This window comes from Penicillium paradoxum (genome assembly GCF_028828445.1).
Source record: "Penicillium paradoxum strain IBT 22861 chromosome Unknown utg000007l_segment0_segment0, whole genome shotgun sequence".
Classification (NCBI taxonomy): domain Eukaryota; kingdom Fungi; phylum Ascomycota; class Eurotiomycetes; order Eurotiales; family Aspergillaceae; genus Penicillium; species Penicillium paradoxum.
The window spans coordinates 1,497,007-1,520,622 of record NW_026643185.1 but is presented as its reverse complement, the minus strand read 5'-3'; the positions used below and the strand labels follow the sequence as shown (position 1 = coordinate 1,520,622).

Below are 23,616 nucleotides of genomic sequence, written 5' to 3'. Positions count from 1 at the left end.
ATACAAGCCAGCGTCAAGGATGTCGACGATACAAGTTTGGCAATTGGACAATTTTTCGCGATTCGTCTGTTTAAACCATGAACTATGCCACTATATATGAAGGATATGGATGTAATTCATAGTCGATAATGATCTCAAGCAGCAATAACCGAGTCCGAAACCTCGAAAGGGGATGCGAGGCAACGGTCATACAGCGCTCTACCCGACTCCGCGAATGAATGGCCGTACAACAAGATTTAATAGGCCCTAAATCTCACACGGTCGTTACCATTCACCAGCCGAGAGACCAAAAAAAGGGAGAACAAAATGAGTCGGCCGCTGATTAGACCGGAGTAACCGCGCGCGTAAATCGACCCAATTACAAGCAAACCTCACCATAAAGAAGACGTTCCCTCTTTATAAACTGGAAGGAAAATATTTCTTTCTCTTTCTATTGCTATCAGTGTTTTCATACTTGCCATGACTGTCCCCCTCAACTTACGTCTTGCGTCTCTAGACCATGATGACCCGTGGATCGTTGAGCAAAGATATCTCGAAATCATCAATGACTATTTACAGCCCGACAGCCAGATATCCGCATCTGATGCTGCTACTGGGGTGAACAAGCTGACTCCGATGAGCCGCAAAGCTCGAGGCGAAGAGGTAGAGACCCCAGAAAGCTGGTGTTTGGAGGTTTGGAGCACATTCAGCGAAATTGTGAAACAGATTCCGCATGATCACCCGTCACAGGATAAAATGGTTGAGTTCATCAAGGCATTAAAAGCTTTGCCAGGCGTAGAGGTGAAGCTCTACCAGACGGTATTATTCATCTAGCGCCATTCCGCATGACGAGCACTAATTTGCCTATTCTTTGATGCAGGTATCGGCGCGGATTTGGACAGATCTTCCCTATTTGAATGAAGTGTGGAAGGATTCCTATATGGGTAAGAGTCAAGCTACAGTGATATTAATTTTTATGTGCTAAAGGATCTTTGGGCAGACCCCGGCCCTAAGCATGATGCTTCAGGGTTGGAGAGGTGCGTGAATTGGCACGCGTTTTCGGCCCGTGTCCTTCAATCCGGCTTAGCAGATTGGTTTTACTTGACAACTTGCTGCATCAATAAAGCCCTTGAAGAGCCTCACGAGGTGAATGAATCCTGGGAATGTCAAATCCGCGCGGCAGCACAATGGATCGAGCATTCCAGGGACGTCATCTTTCATTCCCTAGACAACTTGGCCGATTTCAAGGACTTGATACCCGGTCCTCTGTATACAGGCAAAGGAGGCTTATCTCGCGAAAGGTGGGAGTTTTGGGAAGCAAGGTTCCGTGCATTGGCAGAAGATGGGACGCTTTCAGAAGGAACCATATCCATGTGTGGCAATGCTGCAAGACAGATGGCTGGAATTTCTGGTGTCAACGGCGACAAGGATCAGCAGGATTCAAAAGAGATATCGCCATCAGAAGCCTAGTGAGCATATCAAATTGGACTGGCGCCTTTTGGCGAATCGAGAAATGGCGAATCAAGCGTACGACAATAGTTGCTATCCTGGTAGTTCGTTCCCTCATTGCTGGCTTTCCAACTAAATCATGCACCCAAGACCGAATCTAACAATATACTAGATTGAACCAGTAGGATATTTCTCATCGTGCGTTCCTATTGTATATCATCTGGGCTAACTACCGAGTGTAGAGGAACTTATTGCGTAGTCAAGACACGTAACCATGACGTGAACCATCATTTCCCTTCTGGCTGGCCCAGTATCCTGCGACAAGAGCTTTCTACATATGATCAATTACCGGACTACTCTTCCAGCATGGGTACAGAATTGGCTTTAAGCTAGGATTTTCCCCCGAAAGAATATGGCACGTTGTGTGGTATAAATCGAGCTCCTCAAGCACCGGGTGGCAAGAGGGGGTTGGTATTTTATTGCCCTAGCTTTGCTTCTATGGGACTCTAATCTGAACAGATTTACAAGACCAGCCTTTCTTACTACCCGGCGCACATTTTCGACTTCATCCATTGCCATGGCATCCCGTATCAGTGAGACAATCAGACAGGACCACCGGGAGATAGAGTCCTACTACAATCATATCATCAGTATGCCCGATGAAAATGATCGAAAAAAATGGCAGAATCTATTCACCTGGGAATTAGCACGCCACTCAATTGGTGAAGAGCTGGTTGTCTATCCTGCCTTCGAAAAGCATCTGCCCGCTGGCACTGAAATCGCCGACAAAGATCGCCAAGAACACCAAAAGGTCTGTTGATTGCCTTCCAGTTTACTTTCTCAGTGCTAACAAGATATTCGCAGGTCAAAGAGCAACTGAAGCGGTTCCAGAACATGAAGCCCTCGGATTCTGACTTCATTCCTACCCTCCAAGCTCTGATGGCGGATTTGTTGGAACATATCAGAGAAGAGGAGACTAGCGATTTGCCCCAACTCGAAGAAGCTCTGTCGGAAGAAGAAAGTCAGAGCTACTCCACTACTTTTGGAAGAACGAAGATGTTTGTGCCATCCCGCTCCCACCCTAGTGCACCGGATAAGCCGCCCTTTGAGACGGCTGTTGGTCTTCTGACGGCTCCGATTGATCGCCTCGCTGATCTGTTCCGCAAGTGGCCTCATACTTCGGGAATGCCTAATCCTTCTCCATTTGGGGTTTAATATCAAATGAGGAAGTTGACAGGGAGCTCAGAATAGTCGATATACTTTATCATACTTTCCTTTATCGATGTATAAGTTTTCTTGCGATTAATTGTGTCTAAAATACATGTAGACAATAGCACGGATGTAAAATTCAATTCATTGATAGCGCTACATAATGAGCCAATATATGGGATCCTCAAGAGGCCTACAAAAATCACCTGGAGCGACAATTACCAATATTTAGATGTAGGAAGAGCCAAGCTTATAAAAATTCTAGTTGTAAATATTCATGTAGATCCCCCTATATTTGGTCAGAAACTTGTTGATAGAGAAGCTTGAACGAGGCTCGGATAAGATGAGAGGCCGAAACAGGACCCAGCAGACTCCGGTCTTGTTTGACAGACAGCTTTGTGCAGGGAACAGGTGGTGGCTACTATGTTTGTACTTGTGGATAATGATACGTCATTCCAATGTCATTTAGCCAGACGGGCTCTATTCGCTGGTAACCTGAACTATATAAAAGACCAGCAAGTCTGCAGGTTGTGGCCATATTCAACAATTGAAGTTTCAGTCCCAACTCCAAATCTCTTTGCAATGCCTTCTAAAAAAGTCCTCATTATCCTCAGCGACGCCCACTCCTTCCCTCTCAAGAAAAACAGAGGATCCGACGCTGGCAAGGTCGTCGACCAACCGTCGGGATTCTTCCTCCATGAACTTGCAAAGCCATTACAGAAAATCCTCGACGCAGGACACGAGGTGACATTCGCCTCGCCCAAAGGTCTCCAACCCGCTCCAGATCCAAACAGCGAATCCCTCATCGCCTACGCCGGCAATTTTTATGAGCGCCAGCGCGAATTTGATCTCATGGAACGCATGAAGCGTGAAAACGGATTCAGTAGCCCACGACCGTTCAGCACCATCAGCGACGATGAGTTGGCCACCTTTGCGGCGGTCTTCATTCCGGGTGGACACGCTCCGCTTCAGGACCTCGGTGCGGATGCGGAACTAGGACGCATCCTGCGTTATTTCCATAAGGAGAACAAGCCCACGGCTGTCATTTGTCATGGTCCTTATGCGCTGCTGAGTACGAAGAAGGCGGGGGATGGGTCGTTTGTTTATGATGGATACAAGATTACCTCATTTAGTGATGCGGAAGAAAAAATGATGGAGACATTATGGGGCGGCGAGGTCGAGAAGGTGGAGTCGGCGTTGAAAAACGAAGGAGCGGTGATGGTGGAGGGTGTTCACGAGAAAACTGGTGGTACCACGTTGCACCGGGAGCTGGTCTCTGGGGGTAACCCTTTGGCGGCGAATGCCCTGGGTGATCGGTTTGTGAGAATGATCAGTGTGTAAATACTATCTAAATGTGGTGGTTTGGACAAAATTATCCCTGGTGAGTGGAAACAAGAATATTTAAAACGATTCGTAAAGAATGCAGAGAATGTGGCCTGAGATACAATGGTCAGGATGATGATGATCTATTAATTCAATGTACTCGCTTGACATATATGCTGCTATGTGAGATAGCATGCCAAAGGCAGCTTTGACAACAACTAATGGTGCGTCCCCTGTATACCAGTCCTCGCGGTGTCCATAAGTTTATTTCGATGGATCCTCGAAGACTGTGTGTCCACCTAAAAGGTAAGGCCAACCGGCATGGGCCTAAGATAGTATCTATGGAATCAGGGCTATCGCCTAGAGTAGCCAAGTAACAGATATCTCGACCAAAAAACAAGCTTGCATGTTGCAGAGCAGGTATGCTTTGTCTCGATGATTCAGAAATAAACTGGGATTCTTGATTCTCATCAACGTCATACTGACGAGGTCGTGGTTCTTACCACAAACGTGCTTCTATATAATCCACGGTTTCAAAACATCACACTGTAGATGATAGATTTATTGAATTTCTCTCTCGGTCCGGTCACTATCGTTATTTAATTCACCACTATCTATACCAGTATGCAAGAGCAGGTGGAAAGGTCCGCTCAGGGGCCCAAGTCTCAATTTCAAACTGGTAGGCTCGTTAATCTTCCCAATTCAGCTGAATTTATTTTTCTCATATATATATCGATATCGCAGGTCACCAAGTTCCAATTGAACACCACAAAAAGCCGGGTTTACAAGCAGATTTAGAAAATCCGAAGCCGACATCAACTCAACTTCCCACCGAGGACAATGGGTACCAAACCTACAAAGCAGCTGGGAAGCTGTTAGGAAAGAAGGCCATTATAACTGGTGGTGACTCAGGAATTGGCCGCGCGGTTGCGATCTTATTCGCAATGGAAGGTGCATCAAGCTTGATCACGTATTTGCCCGAAGAGGAAAAAGACGCGCAGGAGACAAAAAGGCGCGTGGAAGAGATCGGGCAAGCCTGTCATTGTCTGGCGATAGACTTACGAGATAAATCCAACTGTCAAAAGGTGGTCGACACAGCCCTCCAGACCCTAGGTGGCATTGACATCTTGGTCAATAACGCTGGGACCCAGACTATGATCGATGACATTAAAGACTTGGATGAGTGAGTTATCCTTTCCCCTATCTCCTCTAGTGTATTCCATAGATTTGTGGCTAATCCATTTCAACAGAGCTCAATGGGAAAGCACATTTGACACCAATATTCATCCTATCTTCTACCTTTCAAAGTACACGATACCTCATTTGAAGAACGGATCGACTATCATCAACTGTGCTTCAGTCAATCACTATATTGGTCGCCCAGATCTGCTTGATTACACATCAACGAAGGGTGCCATTGTTGCGTTTACTAGGGGACTATCCAACCAGCAAGTTAAAAACGGAATACGCGTAAACTGTGTCTGTCCCGGACCAGGTGAGTTTTGGAAGACCCTAGGTTTATACCTACAGCCTCACTAACAGTTTCCTACAGTTTGGACTCCTTTGATACCGGCAACTATGACTACCGATGCTATGAAGCAGTTCAGTGATACGCCGATGGGTCGCCCAGGACAGCCGAGTGAAGTGGCAACATGCTTCGTTTTTCTGGCTAGTCATGACAGTAGCTTTATCTCTGGTCAAAGTCTACATCCTAACGGAGGTGTCGTGGTTAATGGGTGAGAAGGAGAGGAATGCCTAGTTAACATGCAATCTACCTAGGTAGTTTGTGAAGTGAACACCAATGAGACATGGACGGATCATCAAATTTCTCTTTTTTTATTAAATATTGCTAAAGGAGTAGATCTGGAATCGTTAACCTGAAGATCGCGATAAGTTAGCAGGTAATGTAATTGGGAGATGATCTGCAATCTGACAGGTAGACACTATACTCGATTTCCCCCCAACTTCTAGCCACTGAATATTCGAACACTCCAGAGCTACTCTCTGGATGCGTCATCATTAAATCCGAGTCTCTGATTGGAAGTGCAAATTTAAGCTTGGTACGATTGTTTCCGAGAAAATAAGCCTGGGAGATAAAATGATGTAAGGATGAAACCACACCAGAGCTTTGGAGCTTTATATCTCGCTTTGGTTCACGGAATCTGAGTCGCCTCTATTCTCAATTCCAACGCACATGGCCTCCTTGTCTCACGAAAGATCTTTACAATCCATCGAACCGTAACTATGAGTTTTGTTCGCCGTTCATTCCCAAGTACAATTCCCAGGCAACATCCTCATCCAGTATCTTTGGGGCGTCAATTACCTCGGAGTTCGAACCGGAGAGGGTTCGCCACCGAAAGACCGAGTGGCCAGAGAAGTAATGCTCGATGGTGAGTTTGCCCATTGATGCATATGTTAAACTGGTAACTGGCTAACACTCCATTTCTGTGTGACAGGATACTTCTATCGCTTGGTCTCGGTATCCCAATCTCCTACTATCTGTGGCAGAGAGGTGCTATTAGGAAGCCAAGGATGCATCCTCTCAAAGCGCCCCGAGGAGCGAATCAGGAATATGAACAAAGCGCAGAGGGCAATGAGAAGGATGAGAATGGTTATGAGATTGGGGAACGGACTTCCAGAGTCGGATCTGCCCATGACGAGGTTCGTTAAATTCATTGCATTTTCTTACAAATATCTTTTTGTTCTGCCTTGTTTTATCGTCCATGATAATGCAGAACAATCAATGGACTTATATCTAACTTCAAATAGCCTCGAGGAATGGGTGCACCCGGCCCCGTTGGAAGCATGTCATCCAAGCAGGAGGGCCTTGATAACGGTGATTCTATGAATCCATTTATAAACGAGCCTGGTTTGAGCAAAAAGGGCGAAGGTGAAACGGACAGTATAAAGGTAAAGGGAACCGTGAATGTTCATCGGCCTCAGGTGTGAGCCGCAAGGTCATTTTTGAATCATTGGAAGAACAATTCGATTTTGTTTATAGGACTCCAGATCCTTGCCTACAGTAAGCACATCTATGATTAGCCAGATTCGTGAGAATTCAACCGCCTAGAGAATGGCTAGTCCGACATTGGTGGTGATGCCTTGGCAATATGAGGCCAGCTGACCTAGAAAACCAGCAGCAAAAAGATAGATCAATCCAGTCAAACCTTGCACCACCAGAATTGGAGTACACAGATCGTGAACGCAGAATAAATGCAGAATGAACGCAAAAAAAGAGAACCGACGGCTGCATGATTCGAACATGCGCCTCCGAAGAGAATTGATTTCTAGTCAATCGCCTTAGACCACTCGGCCAAACCGCCTGATGTTTCTTGATGTATGAGTTGGCTCTAAAGCGATATATAAAGCAACAATCATTGAAAAATCATCAAGAGCTCACAGATGTACTCCAGAGCTTGTCTGGCAGTCTTTTCTATTAGTATTGTAGAATAGGTGGATATTTAGAGGTGGAGACAGCGCCGGAAATCAGAAACAAACGCAGAACGGCGACAACAGGCGGTGTTGCTGAACACTGCTGGATGCCTGATTTATCGGGCTGCGATGCCAGACAAACTGTACGCTCGATATGAACTCCAACGTGTTAACTGCATCATTCATTCGGGATTGAATCTAAACCACAGGTGTAGTTCTAAACACCTTGATAACTTCCAGAATACACAGAGCCACGGATTAATTGGACAACACAAACTGTCACCACATATTTGGGAATGCTTTGTGATAAATATATTCTCCCTTGCGTCGCTCGTGGAACTCCATCGCCTCGTCACAAATTTCCATATTAAGCACATCCATTCGAATATCATACTGTCGAATTCTCTTCTCCATTGACTCTGCAATTGCCATGTATTCGGTTCGAACAACAGTCGTGTGAGCAAGATCAGCAGCCTCATGCAGGGCAAGCTGACCACTCCGCAAAATGGCATAGAGTAGGTTGAGGTTGCCAATTTCACTTTCGTATGCCTCCAAAATCTGGAGCACAGATAGCAGAATTGAAAGAGATAGACCTGGGAACAGTTTGAGGGCAGCAACGCCATTGTTGGTCTCGCTTCGAATAAAATGACGCCTGAGAACTTGGAGCTCGCCAACTCGATATGTGCGAGTCAAACCAGCCCCGAGAGAAAGAGCCTCGATTCTCTCAAAATGATAGCGATCTTCATTGTCATCGATCTGATAAAGTCCCAGCCAGACTTTCTTCCAGAGGTTGACAATGCGACATTCCAGTTGGCTGCGCGTTGACGGTGGTTTTTCAAGAGCCGCGCCGTCAAGTGTGTATTGGGGAGGATCTTCATCCTGGTTAACTGCTTCGATCTGATTATATCCTCTAGCAGCTGGAATGCTATGAAGGGGAGCTGCGGTGGTAGCAACACACCACATCTTGGCACTGAGCCGCTGGTTAGAATCCTGGACAACATGAGCTGCGTGAAGATGGACACATACTTGCTGCGAGCTTTGGCTACGCGTTTGGGCATGCGCGAGGATAGATGGAAAAACTCCAACACCTTGCGTAGGAACCTCTGAGCTCGACGGGGTTTCATTGCTATGAAGTATTGTAGGAGAGATCGAAATAGATTTTGGGCTGGGAGATACAACTCGCTTTCTTTCTGACTGGGAACTGGGGGGTTTATCACTTGTCAAGCCCGGGGTATGTGGTAATCATGGCGTGCTATTCCATCTCTGTTCAAGGAATGGTGGCCCGTTCATACTATTTCAATTCTGAACATGGTCACTTTGGTATATAAATGCATTACTGCCAAGCGAACTAGACACATATTAATTATATCACCCATGCTCTGGATATTCTATAAGCCATTGCGCCTCCAGAAAGGCTGCCAACCTTTTGACTCCAAGTAAAAATATAGCAAGTGCGTTTGTAGCTTGGTTATCACTCCCCTAACAATACAATCTAAGGTTATTGAGTGTGTTCGACTACATTGGAAAGATGACGAGACCATGATAAGCAAGATTACGCTCGTCATCGGCAGTGATGAATGGAAAAGGCTATATGTTAGACCTCTTAGGCAGGTGGGATGATACTAAATAGGACAGGTAGATGCCGGGAATCAATTCCGCAGATGTTTACGTTTCCCCTGACAGGTACCCTTCAGGTACATGTATATGTGACCTTGGTACTATGTGCGAATAGGTAGGTAATACTGACTGCACGGCCTCAATTGTCACCGAATGAGAATGGCAAAGAGGCATAAAAATCGTGTCATTCATGCCGATGTCAGATAATTGAGTCTCCTTGTTCAAATAGTCACGACCTTCTACACCATTGAATGTGTCTGAGCTTACTCGAATATCGGATTATAATCTAGTTCAGACCCAACACATGGAGAGAATAACGAACGAGAATAATCGAAAACGATGACGAGCCGAAAATTCGCTGGTTGAAGTGTTGGGTGGGTATAAATTGAGAAGGTTGACATTGTATAGATAGCCAGGACCCGTGAACAGACATGCGCCAACTTAAACTCGCAGCACAAAAACCGAAGTCCCTAAAGACATAAAATGGTGGCCTGTAAATAATAGCCCAAGGCTGGACTAGCCATATTATACGGTCTTTGTATGGTCGATGACTTCATGAGCGATGGCGAACTTAAAATGCGGGGTCTAAATATACGCATTACATGTATTACAGAGAGAAGTTATCAGACAGATGAACTTAGGAATATATCTTTGGAAGGCATTGTCTGCCCACTGGGATTATCGATGATCTGCTTGCTTCACCCCCCAAAACGAGCCTGGGTGGCCAACATGACAGGCCCCGGGAGCCCTTTGCTATGACCTCACCCGACAGGGGACATACCTGTTTCCATCTTCCTCAGCCCACGAAAAGAAAGAAGAAGATCTGTAACCAAATTCCCAGAGTATATTTCGGCCTTTTGACGTTCCGATGCCGAGACTTGTTTTCTCAATGATATTTGACGTAATCGCTACATCCGGGGCGAGCAGTGCTCTCGTGTTAATTTCACTTGCAAGTCTCTATAATAGTCCGAATATCTCACTATAATTAAGGGAAGTTCAAATTAAGACTGTCTTATAATTTCCCTCGATCATCCGGTACCACCGTCTCATAATCGGGTGGCACAGACACTTGTTCTCGGGTTCTGCATTTCGAAATTCTCAGTGAAAGTTGAAGATACTCACGATGGAGGAAAATATGGAGAAAGGTCACTCTGTAGACAGCGATTCTACGCTGGCTATACGCACAGAGCCGACTCGCAATTCCACCCCTTCCTCTGGGAGGTCATCTTCGCCCGTGGGTTCATTCCCACACGATGACTTCGAGCCAATCCGCACAACAACGTCAGATCCCCAAGGATATCGCATAAGTGGGAATTCAGATGATGATAGTACTGCACGAATCATGTCTCGACGCCGCAGCCAGGCCTCCGGTCACGAAACAGAAGGGGAAGATTGGGCCCAGGTAGAGAGACTGATATCACGGATGTTCGGCCGTGAACGCAAGGAGAACTCAGAAGAAGAGAAAACACGCCATCTGGGAGTCGTATGGAAGAATCTCACCGTGAAGGGGGTGGGCCTTGGAGCTGCTCTCCAACCCACTAACGGGGACATCTTTCTGGGGCTGCCACGGCTCATCAAAAGACTTCTGACTCGTGGCCGAGGAGCCACTGGCGCTGGAAAAGCCTCGATACGGACTATTCTGGATAATTTCAATGCAAGTACGGTTCTTATCCACTGTGATAGCCTTGGTTGACCCTATTCAAGGGCTGTGTTCGTCCGGGAGAAATGCTGCTGGTTCTGGGTCGCCCTGGCTCTGGTTGCTCTACTTTCCTCAAAGTGCTCGGCAATCAACGAGCTGGATATGAAAGTATCGAAGGTGATGTGCGATATGGAGGCACCGATTCAGAAAAGATGGCAAGGCAATATAGATCCGAAGGTTTGTGGTTATATGTCTGATTGCGCGCAAAACTAAATTTCTCAGTCTTGTACAATCCCGAGGATGATCTTCACTATGCAACTTTGACTGTGCGAGATACACTTCTCTTTGCATTGAAGTCTCGAACCCCCGATAAAGCATCACGAATTCCGGGAGAAAGCCGAGAAGAATACCAGGAGACGTTCTTATCTGCCATAGCTAAGTTATTCTGGATTGAGCATGTCCTGGGAACTAGAGTTGGCAATGAACTCATCCGTGGAATCTCCGGAGGCGAGAAGAAAAGAACTTCAATCGCCGAAGCTATGGTCACAAAAGCTAGCACTCAGTGTTGGGACAACTCCACCAAGGGATTAGACGCCAGCACCGCGCTGGAGTATGTCCAAAGTTTGCGAAGTTTGACAAACACTGCCAATGTCTCAACAATCGTAGCTCTTTACCAGGCTTCAGAGAATCTGTTCGATCTTTTTGATAAGGTGATTCTCATTGAAGACGGAAAATGCTCGTTCTTTGGTCCCAGTCAGGATGCAAAAGCTTACTTTGAGCGCATGGGCTTTGAATGCCCACCGCGTTGGACAACCCCCGACTTCTTGACTTCGGTCAGTGACCCGCACGCAAGACGTGTCAAGGAGGGCTGGGAGAACCGAATTCCTCGAACTGCCACCGAATTTCAAGATTTGTATCGTCGAAGTGACATTTACAAACGAAACCTAGCAGACATCGAAAGCTTTGAGGGCGAGATCCAAGCCCAAAAGCAAGAAAGAGAGGCTGCAAGGAGTGGTAAACAACGGAAAAATTTCACAATCTCTTTCTACAAGCAGGTTATGATTCTCACACACCGTCAATTTCTCGTGATGTTTGGTGACAGGGAGACTTTGATCGGCAAATGGGGTGTTATCACTTTTCAAGCGCTCATCATTGGCAGTTTGTTCTACAATCTACCAGATACAAGGTAGGAGAAGCTTCTTCAAACTTCGGATAACCCAGTATAGCTAACCATTTACAGCTCTGGTGTCTTTACGAGGGGTGGAGTCATGTTCTTTATCCTGTTGTTCAATGCATTGCTTGCCATGGCAGAGCTGACAGCGGCATTTGATAGCCGACCAATTTTGATGAAGCATAAAAGCTTGTGAGAACCTCAAAAACTGACATAAAAAAGACAAAGCTAATCGCTAATAGCTCCTTCTACCGCCCTGCTGCATATGCACTCGCCCAAGTTGTGGTAGATATACCTCTTGTGTTCATCCAAGTCGTTTTATTTGACCTCATAGTATACTTGTCAGTCTTAATATGTGGATTACATGAATCTATGAAGCTGACAAGTTATCTATCTAGCATGGCGAACCTTGCACGAACACCTTCGCAATTTTTCATCAACTTACTGATCATTTTCACACTCACGATGACAATGTACTCATTCTTTCGTGCTCTCGGTGCTCTATGTGCCTCTTTGGATATCGGTAAGTGGCAAAAAAGACCCTTTCAAGCGTGCCAAGAAACCTATAATAACAGTAGCAAGCAACGCGTCTCACTGGTGTTGCCATACAGGCGTTGGTTGTATACACAGGTAAGCTAAATACAATGAAAATTTGTGCTTGCTTTTAGTGACCAAATATTCAGGCTACCTCATTCCTCCATGGAAAATGCATCCATGGCTAAAGTGGCTGATTTGGATCAACCCTGTCCAATACGCCTTCGAGGCATTGATGGCTAACGAGTTCCACAACCTGAAAATCAAATGCGAACCTCCATACATTGTACCGGATGGACCGAATGCAGTTTCCGGCCACCAGAGCTGTGCAATTCAAGGCAGTGACCCAGACCAGTTGGTTGTTCAAGGACCAAAGTATATTCAAACAGCATACACCTACACCAGAGCGCATTTGTGGCGAAATTTTGGCATCATTATTGGATGGCTCATCTTTTTCGTCTGCTTAACAATGCTGGGAATGGAAATGCAGAGACCCAACAAGGGTGGAAGTTCGGTTACAGTGTTCAAGAGAAGCGAGGCACCCAAAGAAGTCCAAGAGGTCATCGAAGATTCCGGTTCCCCAGCAGATGAGGAATCTGCCGAGAAGAATGGCATAGCCCTGAACACGGACGACAGAGCGTCTACTGAATCGAAGGATGAAGTGCAGAATATTGCCAAAAACACGGCGATCTTCACATGGCAAGATGTCAACTACACTATTCCGTACAAGGGCGGACAGAGACAGCTACTGCAACATGTTCAGGGATATGTCAAGCCTGGCAGGCTCACCGCGTTGATGGGGGCATCTGGTGCAGGGTAAGAGAGGAGTAACACGTTAATATCTACCCCATGCTAATCTCTAATTAGGAAGACTACTTTGCTTAATGCGCTAGCACAGCGAGTCAACTTTGGAGTGATTACGGGCGAGTTCTTGGTCGATGGAAGGTAATGTCTCTTTGTCGCATTTTTACAAAAGATACAGCTGTCTAATATTTGCAGATCTCTCCCAAGGAGCTTCCAGAGAGCAACCGGGTTCGCTGAGCAAATGGACATCCACGAGCCCACTGCCACTGTGCGGGAATCACTGCGATTTTCTGCTTTGTTACGACAGCCAAAAGAAGTTCCGATACAAGAAAAGTATGATTACTGCGAAACTATCATTGATTTGTTAGAAATGCGGTCCATCGCCGGCGCGACAGTGGGGACAACAGGCTCAGGCCTCAATCAAGAGCAACGCAAGCGACTCACCATTGCAGTGGAACTGGCAAGCAAGCCGGAACTTTTGCTTTTCCTAGATGAGCCAACATCTGGGCTTGACTCCCTGGCTGCGTTCAACATTGTACGCTTCCTCCGTCGACTTGCAGATGCTGGCCAAGCTGTTCTCTGTACGATCCATCAACCTTCGGCCGTTCTGTTCGAAAATTTCGATGAACTTTTACTTCTCAAGAGCGGTGGACGAGTTGTTTACAATGGGCCACTTGGAAATGACTCCAAGACCCTCATCGACTACTTTGAAAGAAACGGTGGCAAGGAATGCTCACCACACGCAAATCCGGCAGAGGTGTGTCTTATGAACCCAGGAAAGTTACAAAATACTAACCTTCTTCTTTCCAGTATATGCTGGAAGTAATCGGAGCCGGAAATCCCGATTACAAGGGCCAAGATTGGGGCGATGTATGGGCCAATTCGCCTGAATCCAAGCAGCTTTCTGAGGAATTGGACAGTATCATTGCTTCCCGTCGCAATGTTCAAAATAATGAGAAGACCAATGATGATCGCGAGTACGCAATGCCTCTCTACATCCAGATGGTCGCAGTCACCAAGCGTGCATTTGTGGCCTACTGGAGGATCCCCGACTACGTGCTTGTAAGTCACTATCCTTTGTACACGGACTCGAACCATTCGACTGACTATCACTTAGGGTAAATTCATGCTCCATATTTTCACAGGTCTTTTCAACACCTTCACATTCTGGCATCTGGGGAACAGTTACATTGACATGCAATCAAGGCTATTCTCTGTCTTCATGACATTGACGATAGCTCCACCGCTAGTGCAACAGCTTCAACCACGCTTTTTGCATTTCCGGGGTCTTTATGAGTCTCGTGAAGCAAACTCTAAGATCTATTCATGGTCTGCCTTTGTGACGAGCACGATTCTGCCAGAACTGCCATACTCCATTGTAGCCGGGTCAATCTACTTTAATTGCTGGTAAGTCTTGTCAACCAAAAATGTTTTATTTGCAAATTCTGACGGAAATAATACGAAAGGTACTGGGGAACCTGGTTTCCGCGCGATTCATTCAGTTCCGGCTATGTTTGGATGATGCTCATGCTCTTTGAATTGTACTACGTTGGATTTGGCCAGTTCATAGCAGCAGTGGCTCCCAATGAGCTATTTGCAAGCTTACTTGTGCCTACTTTTTTCACCTTTATTGCTGCATTCTGCGGTGTTGTCGTCCCTTACGCTGCCCTGCCGCACTTTTGGAAGTCATGGATGTACTGGCTTACTCCATTCCACTATCTACTCGAGGGCTTCCTTGGAGTCATTATACACAACATTCCTTTGCGGTGTGTGGAGCGTGAAGAATCTCGCTTTAGTCCTCCGCCTGGCAAGACTTGTCAAGAGTATGCGAAGTCATATGCCGAGAAAGCTGGTGGATATGTCCGAGACGCTGGGAATGGAATGTGCTCATTCTGTCAATATTCAACCGGTGATCAATTTGTAAGTTAACATCTACGATTCTATTTCTTGATTTTTTTTCCTTCGCGTGTCTGAGAGACCCGAGGAGGGACATGGCTAACATGGGCTCTTTACACTTGTAGGGCAAGAGCATCAACGTGTTTTACTCGCACAAGTGGAGAGATTATGTGAGTACTCCGTACCCTGAAACACGTCATTTCTGGCAGCTCTGGTCTAATACGTACTAGGGTATCTTCTGGGGATATATCATCTTCGACTTCGCTCTTGTTTTCGCCTTGTCCTGGTTGTATTTGCATGGGGCTCGCAACCTGAAACGCTGGCTCAGTGCTCGTAAGACGAGACAGAGCAAAGATGGTTCTTGAAAGCTGTTACCGCATGTCTTCTATGCTGCCTGTGCATGAGTGTATCGTATTCACGCTCTCTGGCGCCCGCTCGTCTACATATTATTTACTCAGAACGAGGTCCCAATTTGACAGAGATAGGATACTCGGACCACAAAACCTGTCATCCTGAAAATATGACGTTTTTTTCTTTCCGAAAGAGCCAAGTGAATCATATTGCTTAATTTTGATTTGCTCGAAGGACTATATGCACCTAGGCAGTCACATCGATTGGGCTTCGTCTATTGGCTGAGTCGCCTAGTTACATTGCAGAGACTACCTAATACTTGCATCGGTAGCATTGGAACGGTAACACATATGTAATCCAAGCTAGATTCAATAAAACCAGCCTATTCGAGCAGAGACCGTAGATAAATCTCCCCGAATTGTTCATCGCGCAGCTCCGCGCCAGAAAGCTTGGCGTTCTCCCATCGGAATCTTCCTTCTCTCATCTCCCCAGGCGCGTCGAATTCTGCCTTCGCGATTCGCTGCCTCTGAGCGCATTCCCTTTTATGTCATGTCTCTTTAAGATCGAGAGCCCAATCCTCATTGCCCTACTTATTTTTTGACTACATCCGCGAATATGAAGGAAGAACCAGAAACCTCAAGAGATACCCCCGAAGGCTCGGCCGCTGCCGATGACCAGTCGAAGGCCAGTCTTGCTGCTAAGGATCGCAAATGTCAGTACTGCCAACAGGCATTTACATCCTCGTCCTTGGGCCGACACCTCGATCAATTCCTTTTCAAGAAGAAACCCGATGGAATCCACGATGTCGAAGAGATTAGACGGATTCGCAGTGGGATCACACGACGTCAGGCCCGAACATCCACAGGGAAGCACGAAGGCAGCCCTGAACGTGCTCAAAAAAAGGGGTCTGCCGATCCATATACAACCGCCGAATCGGGCTCGAAGTCGCGCGAGGCTCCTGTGCGCATGATGTTCAACACGCCCACCTGGCACGCGACGGGGGTGATCAATGACATCCCCAATCCCAGTCGCGTACCGGATGCATATCGCATCGCCCCATCACAATCCCGGACTGCGTCGTTACAGCTACCCGATTATGCGAGCCGAGGTAGTAGCTCCAGCAACCCTGACACGATGCGGGCGCTGGAGCTGGCACTGCGCGAAGTGCTGGATAATATTAAAGCTGCAACGTATGCCACCTCAGTTCCACCATTTAGTTTCAACCAAGCTTACGAAATAATAGCTCCTGCATACGGCCTCGGCTGTCTCCCTTCGACTTCGACATCCAAGCACAGACGTTCCCCTCTATGTGTCTCCAGCTGCTCCCTCCCCCTCCAAGCCTATTTGCGACACACCCCTTTTCCTCCTCTGCCTCATTTCCCCTCCAGGCCCCAGGTGCCGAGCATCTCGATATAATCCGCCAAGCGCTACGATCCAAGGTCGCACAATGGCAAACTGACCAACTTGCTGCCGAGTCTACTACTGCACCCCACGCAAGACACGGAAATACTGGGGTGGATCCAAACATGATATACCGCAGTGCACAACAACATGAAGATATCAGTTTCCGACACTTGGAACTGGCCTTCAACCATTGGAATTCTCTCCCTCACGAGACCCGTCGCGACGCATGGCAGTTGGAGATCACCCGTGCATTTGCGCGGGAGCTTGAGAAGCGCAAGTCCTCAGATGAGCAACTGGCTCGAGTGCAGCAGGAAGCAAACCAGCTGCGGGCACAAGTAGAGCGTCTCGGATCATGCCAGTGGCCTCGTGAATTCGCGCTCTTCCCCCCAGATACCCTCCCTCTGCCACGGGAGGTAGCGCGGGAATTAGACGCCCAAGATAGCCAGATCAGCGCCGACTCGGCACGCTGGGATTATGACAATGTAGTTGCCAAATGGAGGCGTGTTGTCATGCATGACAAGGGAATGGGCCGGATCGGAGTTGGTTATGGAAATCCCAGCCCGCTGGGGGAAACAGACCAAACTCAGCCCCAGCACAATTCTGATGTCCGACCTCCGCGCCCTGGCGAAGATACCACCTCTCATCCGAACCGCCTGCGCCCATTGCAAACTGCTGCTGCTATGAGTCCGGATGGTGTTGCTGGCTCGACCCCTGCTTCATCCACCCACTACGCATCACCACACTCTTATGCAGATCCCCGCAGCCCGCCCGGTGGGCTTCCCGGTGGGATGACCGGTAACCTACCGGGCGGTCCCCCTCAGGGGCTGCCTCCAGCTAAACGACAACGGCTTATGAATGGCTCGGAAGACCCGTCTGGTCCTTCGTCCGAACCCGGTCCTCCTCCACCTTCTGCAGTTGGTAAACCCTGGGGGTCTTCCACACCCCATTTATCCAATATCGCTGCGCCTTCAGGACAGACTCCTCCATCGTCATCCAGACATTGATCGGCTTTGGAATATAATACACGTGTACAAGCATCGAGGAAGGCGCCAGAGTACTGTTTGATATATTGCATTAGGTTGGGACAGTAGGTTGTTTGGCCTGCTCCTCGAATTACTTTTCTCAGTCAAGAAGATTATAGTTACGACTAAGTTTGATCATGATATCCATATCGAATAATTCAAATTCAGACAAATGCTTTGTTGCAGCGACTTGGCATTTGCAATAAAATAGCTCATCCCTAGAAAAGTCAAGCAGAACTAGACTCAGATGCCCCTTTTCGCATCTTGAGCGATCTCGTCGCCCAGATATTCCCCTAGAGTGAATATCTTCTCTTCCTGCAATCTCCTGCCTACCAACTGCACGCCGACCGGGGCTCCATCGTAGGCTTCGGCATCATCTAAATAGTCGTCAGCTCAGTTCCAAAGAAGGAAGCCCATACAGGAAACTCACAATCCCAGTGGATGTTCTCAGAACCCTCCACCGATCCACTAGCCGAAAGCACATCGATCCTCTTGTCTGCAAACGTAACCGGGATCGTGATGCTAGTGTAGTCCAGCACATTCACAAACGCAGTATATCCCACAGATTTGTACTCATTTGGCAGAACTGCCGCGTGAGGAGCCAATGGACAGAGAAGTCCATCAACAGGGCGCCCTGTTCCTGTCAACTGCGCTGTGCTATTCCAGTAATCCATGTATGCTTTCTGATACTCGCGCTTCGCAACATTCAGCGCAGCAATCTCAAATGCTGTCATTTGGACGCCACTGTGAGTCCCGATTACCTGCGGAGCCCGGGGTTCTCCAGAAAGACCGAAATGATACTTGAAGTCTGCACCACCGTCCATGTCGAATGTTTTATCCTGCCATGAGTTTAGCATCAACAATTCCAAGTCTTTCAGACAACGAGTACATACGAATATCTCAACGGCAGTCGCATGAGAAGGAGGCTTCCACTCGACGACTCGATGACCCAACCGCTGCAGCGTCTGTTCGACAATCCTCAATCCCCGTGCGATAGGCGGATGAACAGTGGCCACCCCATCGTACTTCATAATGCCAAATGCAAGCGTGGAAGATCCACCCTGAGCCTTCTCAATCAATGTCCTTGTCTCCTGAACGACCTCATCGCGCCACGGCAACTCCAGCGCAAGCGGATCATAAAGCCACGGCTCCTGCCCGAGAACAGCTTTGAACAAGAGCGTCAAAGCCCTTGCACTTGTCGCAATAGGTCCAATAACGGATAAAATAACGCCCTGTCCATCCAGCGAGTTCGCAGCACCCTGGTAAGGTATCCTACCACTGGACGGCCGAAGACCATAGAGCGAATTAAACCCAGCAGGAATGCGCACACTGCCTCCGATATCAGTACCAAAACCAGCAGGCGAGCCGCGAAGCGCAATGAGAGCACCCTCGCCACCGGAGCTGCCACCGCTGGAGAGCAGGCGGTTCTTGGGGTTCCAGGTGTAGCCGATGATATTGTTGATGGTTTCGCCGGTCATGAGCGTGGCTGGCACGCTGGTCTTGCAGTAGAGAATGGCGCCGAGGTTGCGAAGCTCGCGAACCAGTTCGCTCTCCTCTTTGCCGGTGCGAGGGTCATTTTGTTGGCCTTGGAAGGTGTTGACCCAGCCGACGTAGCCCATGGTGGTTTCTACTCCTTTGATGTGGAATTGGTCTTTCAGGCTCACGGGTAGTCCGTGCAAGGGTCCAATTGGGACTTTGTGTTCGGCGAAGTATTTGTCTTGCTGTTTGGCATCTTCGATTGCTGCTTCGAAGAATACTTCGTGGAGACAGTTGACCTGAGAATTGGTTGAAGGTTAGACTTTTGGGTAGACATTTGACATTGGAAGCTCCTAGACGCCAGAAATGCCTTTTTATATCGACGTACCAGTTGGTGAGCCAGTGCGGCCCGGTGACAGAAGGCCTCGGTGACTTCGAGAGCTGACCAGTGGCCGGTGGATGTCTGCGCCACGATATCTACGGCATCTTTCTCTGTGATCTCGATCTCACGGTCGGTGAGAAATTGTCGAATGTAATCTCCGGTGACATCACGTTGCTCGGCAGCAGATGGGACATCATCGTTCAATCGCCATTTCTGAGGGATAGCATCCAGAATTGACTGGCGTTTGGCTTCGCCGCGCGTGCGCCAGGTTGCATCGGTCATTGTGATTCAGGGATGTTAAGCTTGTTGAATGGTGATGTTGTGCGACTGAGCTGTTGACAACTAACGCAGCAACTTGTGCTGGGTTGAGGTATCAGAGTGTGCGGGGTTGTTGGAGTGACTGAAGTGAAGTCAGTTGGGGGTTTGCTTTTTATTCACTCGGTTTGCATACGACTTGATATTGGATTTGGAGTATTGCAGAAACGGCCATACTATTCGCTCTTTCTACGTTAAAATAGTTCGTCTAGGGGATGGCTGGGTGTTATTTCCACTCGAGTGGAAATCGCAGAAATCGGATCCGCGAGCTCAGGATATTTCTCCATAGTAAAGATATGGTGGTTTGGAGATGACAGTGGATTATTAGAGGTTGAAGTGAGGGATTTGACTCAACTCAACGAAGCAACACACCTGCACATCGACAGGTGGCTTCGTCTCTTTGTGTTGGAGCAGATCATCATGATATGCCGTCCACGCTTGGACCGAGGAAAGGCTTTTGAAAAGGTTACTGGCATGTGGATTCCCCATTCTCAAACCTCTGCCCTATCCCCGGATATTTGGGTGGCTGTCATTTGTCGAACGTTCAGATTAATCCGTTTACCAGACATCCAACCCCTCCACATCTCGTAAGGACCAGGTGGCATTCCTGGAGCTGAGTCTCCAGATGATGGCCAGTCAGCCAGCCATTTGGGGCAGGTCGAAGGCAGGATCTTCGGGACTCCGTGCCAGGCGAACCGCGATTTACCGTTCATGTAGACGGTATCGCCCGAACGAAGCCGAATAATCTCGCAACCATTCCCATCATCGTGGCTGGCCAAGAACAGCCCATCGCATCCAAAACTCACACTGATCAGACCTACGTCACATTCCTCACTCACATCCCGGTGTACGCTCAGCGTGTCCCCCGCAGAATATAGGTTCAAGATGGCGGCCTGAGCAGAGGTTTCCGGAAATGCCACGCGTAGCAAGTGCGCAATATCTGGCGGGAACTCCGGCGGGGTTCCTGACGGGTATACTTTGGCAGTCCAATCGTACTGTCCGCCCAAGGTGACCCAGCGCAGCTTTTTCTCCAAGACGTTTTGGATCGTCAAGGCCTTGTGTACCTGAGGGTCTTTCGGCCGTAGAGTGCGCGTGGGATCGTCTGCGAAGAATGATTTGGGTGTGTGGGTGTCTGCATCTTCGGGATATGTTACATCATAGTGTAGGTGTAAGTTTGTCTGATGCTCGGGATTGGGCAAGTCTCGGTGAAATAGGCGAGAGAGCAATTCGATTTGAACGGTAGGAGGAAATAAGGCAGGTATCATCAGAAGACCTATGAGGAGGTCAGGAATAGCTCTTCGTCCTGCTTGGGTCAGTTCAAAAGTGAGGCGCTACAATGCTAACCGGAGATCGATTTGTGAGCAAAGACCGGGATATTCTCAGCCAAGGGAGCATGCTCTTCTGTTGCAGCATGGTTTCCACAGATAAAATCCTCGAACGCCAACCGCAGGTTCTGACTGGACATATAATGCGCGATCGTCACTCCGCTTGGCAGTTGGTCGGGATCGATCCGCTGTAGGTCGAGGATCTCCGGATCATTGTCAACTTCAGACAAGGCAATCTTAGAATATTTCTTGTAGCAGAGCCTCACTGGATCAGGAGGACGGTCATAAGCGCTAAGACCTTTAATTTGGGCCATTGGAAAGAGTTGAAGTCGAGACCGTATAACCACTTTGGATGGAAAGAAAAGGTACCCCCGCGCCTATCACAGGGCGGTGAGCGCGTTGTTTGTTTTGTGTCTTTCTCTCCCCACCATTGGAAGACTGTCTGTTGTCTATCATCTCTTCAAGTTACATTTCTTGATCTGCAGGAGGATATTGGAGAGCGTGCTGCTCGAGCTGTTCTCAGAGATCTACATCCCAAGGGTAAGCAGTGACTATCACCGCCCTCCTTGCATCCCCTACGAATTCTCCTTGGCAACATCCCCCCAATCTGTCCCATATCTCATTCGAGCTTTATTGTTTTGAACTTCTTTTTAATCTGAATGACAGGAGAGAGAATCAGATGTCGGGCACTATGGAGAACTATCAGAAAATCGAGAAGATCGGCGAGGGTAAGGACCCTCGACAGGGGTGGTGTCACACACAGCCCAACTAACGCGTCGATTCTCATAGGCACTTACGGCGTGGTCTACAAGGCCCGGGAACTTAACCACCCCAACCGTATCGTTGCCCTGAAGAAGATCCGTCTCGAGGCCGAGGATGAAGGCGTTCCCAGCACCGCAATTCGCGAGATTTCTCTTCTCAAAGAGATGCAGCACCCCAACATCGTTCAGCTGCACAATATTGTCCATGCCGATGGCCACAAGCTCTACCTCGTTTTCGAGTTCCTGGATCTCGACCTCAAGAAATACATGGAGGCTCTGCCCGTCAGTGACGGTGGACGAGGAAAGCCCCTGCCCGATGGTTTCAAGGCGGGTGCAAGCCTGGGCCTGGGCGAGGCAATGGTCAAGAAATTCATGTCTCAGCTGGTAGAGGGCATCCGCTACTGCCACAGTCACCGAATTCTGCACCGTGACTTGAAGCCGCAGAACTTGTTGATCAACCGTGATGGAAATTTGAAGTTGGCCGATTTCGGTCTGGCTAGAGCTTTCGGTGTTCCCCTTCGCACCTACACCCACGAGGTATGCATTGGAGACCCAATTCTACGGGATCTTAGATCACTGACAGAGGATACAGGTTGTTACACTGTGGTACCGCTCCCCGGAAATTCTGCTCGGTGGTCGCCAATACTCCACGGGCGTTGACATGTGGTCAGTGGGTGCAATCTTCGCCGAGATGTGCACACGCAAGCCTTTGTTCCCCGGTGACTCTGAAATTGACGAGATCTTCAAGATCTTCCGGTTAGTTGACTTTGAGCCCCCCCCGATTTTACATGTATTAACGAATCGCAGTATCCTCGGTACTCCCGGCGAAGATATCTGGCCCGGCGTGACCTCATTCCCCGACTACAAATCCACCTTCCCCAAGTGGAAGCGTCCTGACACTGAGATTGTCCCCGGCCTGGAAGAAGCTGGCTGTCAGCTCCTGGAGTCTCTGCTCGAGTTTGACCCTGCCCACCGACTCTCAGCTAAGCAGGCTTGCCTTCACCCGTACTTCCGTAACGGCACCGCATACTACTCCGAACGTGGCCAAACCAACGGCTTCCACTAGTGTGACGATTCTGCGCATTTTCTGTGTAATCTTATTCACTCTCGGGAGTGGTTTTGGGACATGTTTTATTTTCCCTGTTACGGCGTTTTATGGGGAGTGATTTGGAGGGCGGGCTTACTGGATACGAAGTGCTTTAGTCTTGAATAACAGGCGTACATACCCTTTTTACCCTGTAGCCAGATACTGAAAAATGATGTGACGCTACCATTGCATTCAGCCTCTTCAGCCTCAGGTAGACAATGTTCCAGATGCAGGTAAAGGCAGGCCAAGGAAACCTTCTCAGCTGCGCCCCGCAAACCTCCAGGTGGAATGAGACATGCTAAGCATCTTAACGTTCTAGTTGAGTCCAATGCGGTCATTGCTCGGTGTTTGTTTCACCCTCAGCAATCCATGGACTTTCTTCAGAGCACAATATCTGACACAAGAGAGTCAATACCACTGTGGGATTCATGCTTATCCGG

General features: G+C 48.2%; 10 protein-coding genes across 10 annotated transcripts; 7 read left to right on the top strand and 3 right to left on the bottom strand.

Annotated features, from left to right (window-relative positions):
- Positions 1–459: 459 nt before the first annotated feature.
- Positions 460–1,449, top strand: N7457_008137 (DUF3632 domain-containing protein; the record flags this gene model as incomplete). The annotated part of the gene is made up of 2 exons (XM_057179180.1): positions 460–798; positions 967–1,449. The coding sequence occupies 2 exons, from the start codon at positions 460–462 to the stop codon at positions 1,447–1,449; spliced, it is 822 nt and encodes a 273-aa protein (XP_057027566.1).
- A 316-nt stretch (positions 1,450–1,765) lies between these two features.
- On the top strand, positions 1,766–2,643 carry N7457_008136 (hemerythrin domain-containing protein; the record flags this gene model as incomplete). Its single annotated transcript, XM_057179179.1, has 3 exons — positions 1,766–1,798; positions 1,877–2,239; positions 2,293–2,643. The coding sequence occupies 3 exons, from the start codon at positions 1,766–1,768 to the stop codon at positions 2,641–2,643; spliced, it is 747 nt and encodes a 248-aa protein (XP_057027565.1).
- Positions 2,644–3,219: 576 nt separating this feature from the next.
- N7457_008135 (type 1 glutamine amidotransferase domain-containing protein) lies at positions 3,220–3,978 on the top strand (the record flags this gene model as incomplete). Its single annotated transcript, XM_057179178.1, has 1 exon — positions 3,220–3,978. The coding sequence occupies one exon, from the start codon at positions 3,220–3,222 to the stop codon at positions 3,976–3,978; it is 759 nt and encodes a 252-aa protein (XP_057027564.1).
- A 606-nt stretch (positions 3,979–4,584) lies between these two features.
- N7457_008134 (uncharacterized protein) lies at positions 4,585–5,700 on the top strand (the record flags this gene model as incomplete). Its single annotated transcript, XM_057179177.1, has 4 exons — positions 4,585–4,639; positions 4,705–5,143; positions 5,211–5,455; positions 5,513–5,700. The coding sequence occupies 4 exons, from the start codon at positions 4,585–4,587 to the stop codon at positions 5,698–5,700; spliced, it is 927 nt and encodes a 308-aa protein (XP_057027563.1).
- A 1,971-nt stretch (positions 5,701–7,671) lies between these two features.
- Positions 7,672–8,355, bottom strand: N7457_008133 (uncharacterized protein; the record flags this gene model as incomplete). Its single annotated transcript, XM_057179176.1, has 1 exon — positions 7,672–8,355. One exon carries the CDS (start codon positions 8,353–8,355, stop codon positions 7,672–7,674), a length of 684 nt encoding a protein of 227 aa, XP_057027562.1.
- Positions 8,356–10,132: 1,777 nt separating this feature from the next.
- Positions 10,133–15,418, top strand: N7457_008132 (putative ABC transporter; the record flags this gene model as incomplete). The annotated part of the gene is made up of 15 exons (XM_057179175.1): positions 10,133–10,672; positions 10,714–10,885; positions 10,931–11,834; positions 11,889–12,011; positions 12,062–12,160; positions 12,218–12,342; positions 12,402–12,449; positions 12,503–13,169; positions 13,221–13,298; positions 13,353–13,914; positions 13,968–14,219; positions 14,275–14,564; positions 14,624–15,077; positions 15,179–15,223; positions 15,284–15,418. 15 exons carry the CDS (start codon positions 10,133–10,135, stop codon positions 15,416–15,418), a joined length of 4,494 nt encoding a protein of 1,497 aa, XP_057027561.1.
- A 601-nt stretch (positions 15,419–16,019) lies between these two features.
- On the top strand, positions 16,020–17,812 carry N7457_008131 (uncharacterized protein; the record flags this gene model as incomplete). The annotated part of the gene is made up of 2 exons (XM_057179174.1): positions 16,020–16,594; positions 16,648–17,812. The coding sequence occupies 2 exons, from the start codon at positions 16,020–16,022 to the stop codon at positions 17,810–17,812; spliced, it is 1,740 nt and encodes a 579-aa protein (XP_057027560.1).
- A 261-nt stretch (positions 17,813–18,073) lies between these two features.
- Positions 18,074–19,970, bottom strand: gmdA (putative general amidase GmdA; the record flags this gene model as incomplete). Its single annotated transcript, XM_057179173.1, has 4 exons — positions 18,074–18,207; positions 18,261–18,669; positions 18,724–19,605; positions 19,695–19,970. 4 exons carry the CDS (start codon positions 19,968–19,970, stop codon positions 18,074–18,076), a joined length of 1,701 nt encoding a protein of 566 aa, XP_057027559.1.
- Positions 19,971–20,494: 524 nt separating this feature from the next.
- On the bottom strand, positions 20,495–21,642 carry alkB (oxidoreductase, 2OG-Fe(II) oxygenase family; the record flags this gene model as incomplete). The annotated part of the gene is made up of 2 exons (XM_057179172.1): positions 20,495–21,276; positions 21,348–21,642. 2 exons carry the CDS (start codon positions 21,640–21,642, stop codon positions 20,495–20,497), a joined length of 1,077 nt encoding a protein of 358 aa, XP_057027558.1.
- Positions 21,643–22,007: 365 nt separating this feature from the next.
- nimX (cyclin-dependent serine/threonine-protein kinase CDC28) lies at positions 22,008–23,155 on the top strand (the record flags this gene model as incomplete). The annotated part of the gene is made up of 4 exons (XM_057179171.1): positions 22,008–22,056; positions 22,118–22,626; positions 22,682–22,845; positions 22,897–23,155. The coding sequence occupies 4 exons, from the start codon at positions 22,008–22,010 to the stop codon at positions 23,153–23,155; spliced, it is 981 nt and encodes a 326-aa protein (XP_057027557.1).
- Positions 23,156–23,616: the final 461 nt, after the last annotated feature.